The sequence below is a fragment of the Brienomyrus brachyistius genome, chromosome 11, assembly GCF_023856365.1.
Source record: "Brienomyrus brachyistius isolate T26 chromosome 11, BBRACH_0.4, whole genome shotgun sequence".
Classification (NCBI taxonomy): domain Eukaryota; kingdom Metazoa; phylum Chordata; class Actinopteri; order Osteoglossiformes; family Mormyridae; genus Brienomyrus; species Brienomyrus brachyistius.
Genome location: NC_064543.1, coordinates 15,685,990 through 15,698,957, shown reverse-complemented (window position 1 = coordinate 15,698,957; position 12,968 = coordinate 15,685,990). Strand labels below are relative to the sequence as shown.

The window sequence follows — 12,968 nt, the reverse complement described above, 5'->3', positions numbered from 1 at the left end:
TGAAAAGCGTGTTAGATTTCGATCGTTTTTTGACGAGGATGGTGGGAGTTTTTGAGGCGCACTCTCTAGTTAAAATCATGGTCTTGAAGCCCTGAGGGACTGGTTTGGTATGGTTTGGTTTATACCATATACTGATCTTTAGTGTGAACGTAGATTGCGTCTGTGATCTAACTGGCTGCGACAAGAACCGAGCCACTAAGCGTCTCTCAAATATTTTAGTGTGGGTGGACTCTGGTTGCATATAATAATACTGCTATATCGGTTTGGGATGTTAATTTGTTTCCCATTTTCCCCGTTTATAATAATACTTCGTTCAGAATAATCATCTCTGGCACTGTGCAAAGTAGGATCTTTTGCTTGTCACAAGATCACTGCTCAGTGTGTAAGGCGATTCAAGGGTCCAGTAATTCGACTTTATTATAGAGAGTAAGATCATTTGTGCATATTTAATCTCACATTGTCAGTTTGAAGCACAGTATATTTTGGATATTTTACATACCCTTTTGTCAGGGATGTTTGTGAAAATTGCTCCCTCTTAGCTGGTTTATGCTGTTATGGTTTGAATGCCATAATAGGCAGTTATGGTGGAACGAATCAGACAATGAATAACTGTGGATTGAAATGAACTGGCGCTATGCATGCACTGCCCATCATATATGTGTGCTTATAATAGCTCTTGTTAACAACCTCTTTGCTATGGCTGAAGTAATAATTTCACTTTTTTTCAGTGGTTTAAACTTCCTAGACTTAATGGTGAGACAAGGAAACATTGACAACCCTCCTAAAACTCCTCTTATCCCTGGATTTGAATGTTCTGGAATTGTGGAAGCAATGGGAGGCAACACCAAAGGCTTTGAGGTCAGTGCATCTGTAAATGCTTCTACTGTGGTACACTGCGCACTTCGGGGAAACAACAGTTATGCTGCCGACTGTCTTGTCGAGGAAATAATTCAGATGGACAAACTTGGTGGTTGCAGGTTTGGATCTGGCCCAGTGTCTGTGTAATTGGAATCTGTTCATCCTTGAATTGGTTTACTTTGTGAAATTTGGTCCCACATTCCCAGGAAATCTGCGATTCTAAATTTTCCTTATCTAGTTAATTTTGTTTTTTTTTCCCATCTGATGAACTAGAATCTCATCTATGAGTATACTACCTTAAAACACAAGTTTTACGTAGACACCTGATGATTATGACATTGCTTAAGAATAAGCCGTTGCTTAAAATTGACAGATGTTACATACACTTAAAAGTGTTTGTTTCTTTCAATAGTAACCCTGTTCCTTTTATGAACCTGTAGTACTGTGTCTCTTATTGAGCTAATTGTGGCCTTTTGAATGACAAATTAACTGTAATTAAAAGAGGTATGCCGATGCTCTGAGTATATCTGGATGAAACCACAAAAGCAAAATGTTGAAATCAAAATTGCAGGCATATCACAAAAATAAATGTAACTTAATATGACAACGGCATGTTGGTTTACTTTTGAAATTGACCTGTTTATTACTTTTATAGCATTTTACATTTCATTTTTGGCTGTCTTAACTGCTATGAAATATCTGTGACAGAGTAGCACGTGGTGAAGCCAAATTAACATTGCTTACAAAACAAGCATGACTGAAATCTTGAGTGATATGTACTCTGAAAAGATTTTTGTTATATTTAAAAAGCATATTTTGTCTTCCCGTTAATAATGGAAACATATCAACTATGCTGCACCATTTTTTTCCATGTGGGAATTGATTTATGACAGTAAAGCTCATTAAGATTACAGTTGAAGGACTGCACATTTTTTTCTAGATTAAAATCTCCAGTTTAAGTACTAAAGCAAGGCAGACAAACTGAGTCAATGCAGTGTCATTTAGTGTATTCAACTTAAAAAGCAAGATATTTTGTGGATTGAAATGAACTGGCGCTATGCATGCACTGCCCTTCATATATGTGTGCTTATAATAGCTCTTGTTAACCTCTTGCTATGGCTGAAATAATAAATTCCATTTTCTTCAGTGATTTAAACTTCCTAGACTTAATGGTGAGACAAGGAAACATTGACAACCCTCCTAAAACACCTCTTATCCCTGGATTTGAATGTCCAACAACATTGACTGGTTAAATCTTTCCCATGGGGAAAGTTTGTATTAACTTTATTGTACATTGCAGAACACTGAAAGTGACACTTTAAAAAACCAATTCCTGGTTGTTGGGAGAAAACAAAACTGCACAGAATAGCTGTATTAAAATTAACTTTGGAATTTAGTGATTTGTTTTGTATGGGAATATTCTGGAGCCGTCTTTGAATGCGCAAGATTTTTACCCAGGAAGGTCTTTCGTACAAAAATTAATAGGCAGGAAGTCAGAAAATATCTAGAACTCGTCTTCTGACATGTCACACACTGAAGCAGCACATAATGATTTCCTTTACATCAGCACTGCTTCAATAAAGATCACAACCTATAACCTTTTGCAGATTGAGAGGGGACCTTAAATCACCCAGTTCCAGCACACACTCTGTGAATTGGATTGCGTGTAACATGTGCCACAATGCTGCATCATGAGATATGGATTATTTCTCAGGAGAGTAACATTCTAAATTGTACACAAAACAGAATGCTGTCATACCCAAGAAAAGAACCCCAGATTAATACGATACATTGGAGCTAAGCACTCTGGGATGTGGAGTTACACGGGCTGTTGCCACATGTGTGTTTGTCCATTAATCAGAAATGTTGTGAGAGATCACTTGTCACACTGTATAATGTTCCTTCATTACTCAGAAGAACCGTGTTTGTGTTAGGTGTTTATGATCCAAGTGGTTTTTCATACTAATTTCCTGTGCTTCTGACCGCTGCCTCCTAACATCACCTGATTAAGCATTTAACTTTGTTGTTTGTTGCCAGTAATGGCCACAGTGTCCATCTGCTCTTCCACCCCTTCATTCCAGAAGATGTAACGCAGTAGCTCACATTCCTTGCCAGCCTGACTAAACTTCACATTTGGATCACTAGGGTCGCCTAGTAACACTCATGACAGATTGTGGTGCAGATATTATTTCCTTTTATAGAAACTTACAATGCACACATGCCACATTTATACATTTAAAATGCAACTTCTTTCTTCTTGTGACAGAATTGCATGATTTGACCAGTAACCTGATTTTAATTCATTCCCTGGTTTTTGAAGGTTTGTGATGTTTTTTTGATTAAAACATCAGCAAAGAAATTACAAAATGAAACATTTTATCATGTCAAGTGTACTATCAAGGGTAGTTTTTTTTACAGTATTATGTACTATTTGATTTAATGTAAAAATTGCTGATTAATCATTTTGCAGGTGCTGATACAAATTGTAGTTAAACCTGATAAGCTTTCTGGGCCTTTATTGCACTTGTATATGTCAGGGTGATGAAATGCAGGCCCTGCTGACCTTCCTGAGGTGTCATTTATTACACGATAATCCTGATGATGGACCAACGGTACATGCAGGCACAAGCCAAGCGACCTTGAGTTGTGTATCGTAAGCAACAATGTTGGGGCATTTCTGGCATTCTCTGCAGATTTGAAAAACTGACAGTTTCCAAAGCGGCCTCCATTATTCTGATACCCGCACCTGGCTTCTAGTTTAGCTGTGGATCGATAAAAATGGGAAAGCTGTTCAAAGGTACTTAGAGCATGCAAAACGTTTGCCGCTTAACTTTATTGGGAAACAATGGGTTTTATGGATATTCATTCGGCAGGAACCCAGTGCTTTGAGACTCTTCTGTAGCGCTGCACAACATTTTATTGTCAAGCTAATGGAGTGTAGCCAGAATGTGACACCTGTCTGATGGCTATGGCTGGCCGTGCTCCCTTCTTCTGTGCAGTAATCTCATCCATTCTTCCAGATAGGGGACCGTGTAATGGCCTTTGTGAACTACAATGCCTGGGCGGAAGTGGTGTGCACGCCGTTGGAGTTTGTCTATAAAATTCCCGACGATATGACTTTTCCTGAGGCAGCTGCCTTCCCCATGAACTTTGTGGCGGCGTATATGATGCTGTTCGAGGTGGCCAATCTCCACGAAGGGATGTCTGTATTGGTTCACTCTGCTGGAGGGGGTGTGGTAAGTCATGCTTTTTTTTTTTTTTTAGAAAAAAAAGAAATGTTACAGTATTAATATAGTTCATATACTTTTCGTTATTGGATATTCCCTGTGATTGAGTGGCATCCTGCCCAGAGTGTCCCCTACCCTTATACTGTCTGGGGTAGACTCTTGGCTCACCACAGCCAAGTGCTGGAATCACAATTATGGATGATGAATGGATGGGTGGTAAAATTTTAATTTTACTCTCGTATTTTCCATCCATATGGCATGGTGACTCAGCATGTAGTACTGTTGCCTCACACCTCCCGGGTTTGGGGTTTGAATCCTACCTCCGCTCTCTGTGTGTGGTGTTTGCATGTTCTCCCATTGTCACTGGTTTCCTCCCAAAGTCCGAAAACACACAGTTAGACTGGCATCTCTGAATTACTTGTGTATATGCCATGTGATGGCATCTGTTCAGGGTGTACCCCAGCCTTGTGCCCTGTGCCCCCCGGAACAGCTTACAGGCTTCCTTGTGGCCTTGATCAGGAGAAGTGGCTGGAGAATGAATAGAATGGACTTTCTGTACACATAATGTGTTACGCAACACTTTTGTGGGGCTTTATAGTAAAGTGACCTGAAGTAGAATCATTGTAAAGGATGCATCTCTGCACTGAGGGCATGCAAGGCCAAATCTGTTAGTCTTCTGCAGCACCTGGGTAAAGCTGAAGAACACCAATGAGACCTATTCATCTTGATAATTGATTGTAAGCAAGAGGGGTTAGGGTTAGGCTGTTGTGTACCTCAGTGGGGTGGCTCAGGGTTGATTCTCTCCATCTGCTCCTTCATTCTTGATCTCTGTTTATATTAATAAGTAACCCATTTCTCTTGACAGTAAAGCTGGACTGGAGTCATTTTTCAGACCCAAAACCGTATTTTCAGCCCGTCAGACTACTTTTGATTTATCGCAACCCCTCTCAAAAGAATATGCTGATTTCCCTAAGCTAGAAGGTCTGAGATGGTCTGCGTTTACTGTTGCTCTGAGAGCACCATGGTGACATGAAGGCTACGGAACGTTCATGGATTCTCAAATCAGCTTCATCGTGTATTCCAAGGACAACCGCCTGGATCTCTAGCTTTTCTGGACTCGGCTGGACGATGGCCTTTTCCCCAGAGCTACGGTCTAGCCTGGCACGGCACTGCCTGCGAATACAGCTTCTGTGGATAATCTGATAAATGTAGCGGAACACTTTGTAGACCCGGCTCATTTAGTCACAATTAAAAAGAAGTGGTAGATCTGGGGACATTATGGTTTTATTGTTGCAGTTGTGCTACCCCTACTGTGATCTTATGGGTGGTATTAAGTCTCTGCCTCTATTTTCATTTTTATTCAGGGCAATGTCCTTGACTGGAGCAAAATTTAATAATGACACTATGATAGGTTGCACTTGGTCCAATATAATGCAGATACTTTCTGAACATTCTCCCAATTCTTTCTTTCTGTCTTAGGGACAAGCTGTTGCCCAGCTCTGCTCCACCATACCAAATGTTACAGTTTTTGGAACCGCTTCCCCTTTCAAACACGAAGCCATCAAAGACTCAGTGACTCACCTTTTCGACAGAAACGCTGATTATGTGCAAGAGGTTAAAAAGTAAGTGATGCATCGAGAGCTGTGAGTTCCCTCGTGCATATACCACCAGCCTAATGGTTGCTATGAGAGATGCACAGCTGTGTGTGATGTGCTGCATGGAGTGAATCTTTGGTGGACTTCAAACATTCATTGTTCTTTCAAAATAGAATATTTCTGGTTAATCATTTAACACCTTTCCTGACTATTTTCTCTTGTGGTTATACACATTTGCTGGCATTCTCTAAGACAGTGTTTCCCAACCCAGTCTTTGGTGACCCCCAGACAGTACACATTTTTGCTCCCTCTCAGCTCCTGGTAACTGTTCCGGGGGTCCACGAGGACCAGATTTTTACCACAATCTCCTTAGTTATTAACGCTGGGATAAGCTGATTGTGGGTGATTTCAGTTACTCAGTGATGGTTCAAAAGTGTAGCACTGTTGCCTCACGTCTCCAGGGTTTGGGGTTGAAAATGTGCATCTGCTCTGTGTGTGGGGTTTGCATGTTCGGTGACACTGTCTGTGAATGCCATGTGTATAAGAATTTCTCAACACATTCATAACACATTGTAATGCATTCATAAAGCATTATAGACAGATGGATTGATAGATTGGTAACACTTTACATTAACTGCACCTTCATAATGCATTCATTATGCATTCATAGAACGTTCATAAGCAGCATGTAAGTACACCTTAACCTTAAGGGATTTTAGGATGTTAAGGTATACAAACATGATGTTTATGAATACTTAATAAATACATTATGAAGGTGCACTGAACATTTTATGAATGCAATATAAAAGCATTATGACGGTGCAGTTAAAAAAGCGTTACCGATAGATTTTTATGAGGGCATAACACAGTATAGCCATGCTTAGTATGCATTATGAATGCTTTATGAAGCCCTCATCTATAATGCACTACAAATACCTTCATGATGCAGTACAAAGCAATGGAAGTTGCTGTAATGCTTTATTAGTTCTTATAACCATTATAATGCATTATGAAGGTATCTATAATGCATTATAGATGACAGCTTCAAGTAAAGTGTTACTCTATGTACTTCCAGTGTCATGCAGGTTTTTCCTGTAGTCTGTAGTTAATCATCTCTAAATTGCGTGAAAGTCTGACATCCCCCCAGATAAATTGTCAGAAGATGTATGGATAACATGATTATGCTGATTTTTATCTATTTATGTATGTATCTGTTTATCTATTGAAAAGTGTGCTTTCTTTTTTCTTTTGATGGTTTTATAAAATACCTCTTCTGGTCTTCTGTGTACTTTCCAGTGAAATTATATTGGTGTGAGGCAGGGACCGAGAGAAGGAACAGACACACACACATGTGCGGGAATGACGTACTGTCCGGCATTTGATCAGGCGATACACTTATTAGCCATTGCCTTTTCTGGCCTTGTGTGCGGCTGGTTTCCATGGAGACCCGCAGCCTGGCTTTATGGGGGAGGATTGCGGGAGGAGCTGCGCGGGGTTGGGTATCTGGATGAATCTGCCGCGGCACATGGGGCCATAGCAGATGCGGGCTGAGCTGATTCATTCAGGGGAAGCACCTGTAGCTTTCTGCTCCCGGCCAGCTGACGCCGTCCCACTGCTGCAGCTGTATTGTCGATTCCTGAGGTCCTCTTTTGGCTGCAGCTTCATTTTCCCCTCCTCTTTTGGAGAAATGGGGCCAGAAGATTTAGCTATTCTGTGGTATTTCTTATCCATTAAGGTTACATTTCTATTGTAAGGTTTTTCTGGTGTTTGGGTTGTGCAAACGTCTAATAAAGGCAGGAGTCCAGGGCAATTATGAGAACCATTCTAGTACCAGAATTAATTATTGTTCAGGGTAAACAGTCTTTATTTACATATTATGGTATATAATCAAATCTCCAGTAAATCCAGTATTAAAATGGATCCCAGAAGAGGGTAACAGCCAGGTTGGGTATTTTTTGTGCTTCTGTGCAAGGAGTATCTGGAAATAAGTATTCTGAGTTTGGACTTAAGATGACTCATTTCACCAAAGTCTGTGCTTAAACACATGAGGTGTAATGAATGTGTATGTGAAGGTGTGTAATAAAAACAGGCCTGCTCTGAACAAAGGGAGATTAATAAGGCTTCAAGGCCTCGCATTCCAGCGGGGATCATGGGTAGGGACAAATTAAAATGGTCTTAATTTGGACCTCGAACAGTAGGCCATGGCGACAGCATCACGCGACCCGTTGAGCCGTTTTGCGGGACCGGCGGTGAACCACCACCACACAGGAGTGCATTTAGCGGAGCTGTTTGAACTGATATCGCTGAAGACAAAGCCCTATTCTTTGTTATCAAACTCGCAAGCTGGTCATAGTTCCTCAATAACACAGGACTCAAATCTTACTATTTTCCACGGAGTATAATAATACTCATTTCCCATTATAATGTTTGGGCTTCATTTGTGGAGCCAGTTATTAGATGACTTCAAAGTGACGGTTGCCTGCAACAACAGGTTGATAGCTAAGCATTAGGCTTGCAGAAAATCAGAAACAAAAGACTTAACCTCAGTGACTTGCTGAGTTAACTAATGCTTAGCGAGCAAAGTTAGGAGGCTGTGCACCAGTTGCCACTGACTACCGCTGTTGATGATGGGTCATGTCATCGCTCTTACATGGTATGATGTGTTCAGCTTCTGCTTGAACTGCATTTTATCTTAAGGTCTATTTATATCCAGCCGCTGCCTTTTAGAGGAATTTCAAAGAGCATCGATCCATCATGTCTGTTTACGGACAATACTCTGATCCACATACTGTAGGACTCATTAATTTGCATACAGATATTATTGACCTAGCTGTTTATTATTAATAGCTTGATCTTAGCGTATGCCCATATTAATGATTCAGAGGTAGCTTTTTGATCATTTTTTCCCTGATGGTATTCTGTAATGAAGACTGGACCGTTCCGTGAAAAATCAAAGCTTGAATATAGAGATGGAATTGACAAGCATAAAAGGGACTGTACCCAAAGCTAAGACTATTTTCTTCTCGACATTCAGGGCAGGATTTTTTGGGTGTAGGAAAACATTTTTGGACACAATAATTTGTTTTGAATTAAGCTATATTTCTGGTGTAGTTTTCAAATCTGCTGACAGTTAGGTTACTCATATTGTCACAACCTCTCTGTGTGTAGTTGGAGAAGTCTGTAAATGTGCTGGTATACTTAAAAACAGTTGCTAACAGAATGTAAGCTGGCAAAATATTGGTTGATTATTTGGAGTATTTTGATGTCTGCACTTTAGCGCAAGTTGCCGTCTCAGGAAATCTAACAGAAAGAACGCTATTCGAGTCTACGCAATCTGCCAGAGAAGAAAAAGGGCACAGTGTGGAAATTATTAATCAGGGTCCTCTTTGCCTAATGCAAATTTTAAATTGGAAAATGGCTGATTGGAGCCGGTCTCTAATAAGGTATACTAATTTACCGTGTCTCCGGAAATAAGTCAGGAGCTGAGAGACAACCTGCAGTGGAGGAGTCACAGGTCACTAATTGAATGTCCTGTATCCTGCAGGATCTCCCCCGATGGGGTGGACATTGTGCTGGACTGCTTGTGCGGAGAGAACACAGGCAAAGGCTTGGGTCTGCTTAAGCCCCTGGGAACATACATCCTGTACGGTGCGTTGACTCGTGCTGACTCATTCAGGAGGGCCTATTAGATGCAAACTGGAACAACGAGCGCCTGGTTGCACTCTAAGCGTGCTCTAAATAATTTACTGGGAGATGAAAGCCCAGAATGCCTTGGTTAAGAATGCCTACAAGTATAATTTTGTTGGATTGTAATTAACATTAAGCACTCACAAAGCTAGTGTTGAGAGGAAAAAAATGATTGGTTGTAAACTGTAAGAAAAAAAGGGTTTGGTAAGGAGAATTGCAAATGAAAGAACCAGTTACATAGTTTAGAAAAGGTTCCTAATTGCGATGACCAGACAGGCCATCATGTGCTAGATTTCAGCAGATGGTCTGTCTTGAGGTGTCGGGAATTCAGTATCATGCAGGCCGTGCTGCAGTAACAGCATTTCCAGCATTTTATTCATCCTAATGGCCTGTGCCATGTCGCTCCCACATGCCGGCAGCTTGTCTGACCAGAGCTTTTCTGTCCTCCGTCTCCAGGCTCGTCGAATATGGTGACGGGCGAGACGAAGAGTTTCTTCAGCTTTGCCAAGTCTGTAAGTAGAGTTTGAGTTAATGACAGCCAGTGCCTGCTGGACACTCATTATGAGTACTCTAAGGCCATAATGTGCCTTAGTAACATTCCGAAGGATTCTGATGGCACTGAGTATTGTTTTAATCATAGTAATCTTAAAGGCTGCTGCCGCCCCCCTTGTCAAACCTGTGTCTTAAAGCATTTTGATGTTTCATTCTTTTTTTAGCCATTACATTTTATATATCTTTACTTTCATTGACATGTAGCAGACGTATAATTATCTGTGTGCCAGGTGCAATGATTAATTAGCCTTCGGTTACTGTGTCGTGGGTCTTGCCCGCAGTGGTGGCAGGTGGAGAAGGTGAACCCCATCAAACTTTACGAGGAAAACAAAGTCATTGCCGGCTTCTCGCTGCTCAATCTCCTCTTCAAACAAGGCCGGAGTGGCCTCGTGAAAATGGTCGTGCAGAAGCTGTTTTCCCTCTATGAGCAGAAGAAGATCAAGCCTCTGGTTGATTCCCTGTGGGCTGTGGAAGAGGTAAGTGTGGAGTGGCTGCAGGATGGATGTGGCTGCTGAAGCTCTTTTGCTGCTGTTCAAACTGCCCTCCAGCTTGGGAGGCAGGTGTCTGTGTGTGTGCGCAAGTGGGCATGTAGAGTGGGTTGGCGTTGTTCTTGAGGGGGGAGCAGTCCGTTTGCGGTATAAGCCAGATCCCCTTGTGAAATGTTCACAAAATGCGCCGATGGTTGCTGGTACTTCTCCCTGTCCTCTTGTGCCTTTGGTGGACTGTATTTTTGTTTCTTTATTTTTCGGCTAACTGCCTTCCAAAGGCGAAGGCGGTCTCTTGGCATCAGAATCTCCCTTAGCTACACGGGCAGGCTCCGGTTGGTCATCCCTTGTGGGCAGAATGCATCTGAGGCCATGGTGAAGGCCCTGTCCTGTTAGCCATAGTGTAAACCAGCCTTAATTTGGTGCACAGTGTCATGTGTTTTGAAGGAAATGGCTGTTTATAGATACCTTCCTGTATTTGACAGACAGCTGAAAACTCTACAGTATGCATATATGCAATTGTATATTGTGGGGAAAAATGGAAAACGCTCTCTGATTTGCATTTGTTTTTATGTCAGTTTTACTAATTACTTGTATTATAATTAAGATTAACAGCTTCAAAGTCAACCTGTACATGATATTATGTACTTTGCATTTTCCATGTCTATGAGCAGCACTGAACAAGAGCTGTTGACTTCCTAATATTTCTTGATTTGTTGCACAGGGGTCCGTTCTCTAGCTTGCTTTATCACTGTTTTGGTTGGGTGGTGAAGGAATTTGGGCAAGAATCTGATTGATTTGCAACAGCTACAGAGGATGGATGGTAGTCGTAAATGATTTAGCAAATCAGTCATGGAACAAGATGACAAATGAGATGCCTGCTTAAAAAAGTCCCTGTATCATTTTCATATTCAAATAGCATTTGCATAGTATGAGAAATGTCTGAACATCAATCCATTAAACAGACAAATTAATATTAGATTATACTGATGACAGTTTCGTTCAAAGTTATCAAATTATAAAATCCATGCATATTAATTTCCACAAAGTGGAAATTAATCAGTTAAAGGTTTGCTTGACTAATCTCTAAATTGTTTAAATGTAGTATTCTAAATTAAATATCTAAAATAATGGTTTACCGGGACAAAGGACTGCATATGTGATCACATTTTATTTTTTTTTAATACAGTTTCCATTCTATTTCATTCAAAAGCAACCAAAATTCTGAGCGAAGGGCCAGAACTTTAAAGAGCTAAACTTCCCCACCTGTCATGGGTGTAGTTTCACTTCTAGGAAACGATTCCACAAGACAAGTTTATTAGACCCATCAGAAGACCTTTAAGGTCCCGATGTCAGAACCTGTTGTTTTAAAGTCCTTGATGGCGTTTGCAAAAGCGCAAAAGTCAACAGACCTGCTCTCCTTATGTAGCTGTAATCTTACCCTTTAAAGAATTTGTCCCTTTGAGTGGAAATAGGTCGGTTTTACCAGTGAATAGACAACCTTTAGTTTATGGTTATAGATTGCTTTATCATATTTACGGAGTATTGTTTAGTGCCTTCTCTGAACAGGAAAAATGGTGCTGCCTCTGACTTCTTCAATATGGTCTGTCCTGCATCGTCACTCACCTTTCTGAATCATGGCAATGGGGACCGTTGTCACTCCCTTCATGGCGTCTGCGCCTGGACGTTCATGAGTGTTTTTTTCCTGGGTGTGTAGTGCCTCTGCCGGCCCTCCGATGTGTCCGGGGCCCAGGCATAATTTGAACCCAAGAGAACAGTGATCATTTTATCATCATGCCCGGCATCTTGCTGTCATTCACACAGCCCAATTTGTCTCAGACTCCACCGGCTGCCTCTTCCCCCTCCACCCCCACAGAGTCATTTGCTTTACGTAGTCGCTGATGATGGATGTTTCACAGCTTTTCAGTTTCTTTTTTAAGTCCAAAGTTTCAGCCAAAGCTGTCGCTTCACAGTAAACTTGATCTTGTGTTAATGTCCATCTATCTGTCTTACAACTGCTTATTCTGGTCTGGGTTACCTGGAGTCTGTCCCAGGCAACACCAGGCACAAGGCTATGGCTTTAGAGGCACAGATTGCCTAACTGCATGTCTTTGGGCTGCAGGGGGAAACTCGTACCAACCGCGTGCACACATGCAGAGCGGGGGCAGGATTCCAGTCACTAACCGTGGAAGTGTGGGCAGCAGTGATACCCAATGAGTCATCATGCCACCCTTACATTAGTGTACTGATGTTAAATTGATTATTAACCAGAGGGGTAGTGGAGGGGTTTGAGGCTATCACTGCCTAAAGTATATGATAACCCAAGCTGTCCGTGTTAAGCAGGAAGAGCTGAGACAGAGGGTGATCTGCAAGAGAGGCACGAATCTCAGCCTTCCACTAGGTACAGTAAGCCAAAAATGGCTGTGTAGAGGTTAAGTGTACTGATCAATAGGGATGGACCAATTCGCATCTTTTCAGTTCTGATCTGAAGCCGATACCAATACAGATTCCAATACAAGAGCTCTTTTTACTTTAATGTTGTGATATTATATATATATATATAT

The 12,968-nt window shown here is 41.3% G+C and overlaps 1 protein-coding gene across 1 annotated transcript in view; it reads left to right on the top strand.

Moving 5' to 3' along the window:
* Nucleotides 1-12,968, top strand: part of vat1l (vesicle amine transport 1-like) — a 32,720-nt gene that overhangs the window by 1,829 nt on the left and 17,923 nt on the right. The window contains exons 3-8 of the mRNA XM_048969549.1: nucleotides 729-858; nucleotides 3,879-4,094; nucleotides 5,565-5,707; nucleotides 9,225-9,328; nucleotides 9,824-9,879; nucleotides 10,201-10,395. Of these exons, the coding sequence (XP_048825506.1) occupies nucleotides 729-858; nucleotides 3,879-4,094; nucleotides 5,565-5,707; nucleotides 9,225-9,328; nucleotides 9,824-9,879; nucleotides 10,201-10,395 (844 nt within the window). The remainder of the gene's footprint in view (nucleotides 1-728; nucleotides 859-3,878; nucleotides 4,095-5,564; nucleotides 5,708-9,224; nucleotides 9,329-9,823; nucleotides 9,880-10,200; nucleotides 10,396-12,968) is intronic.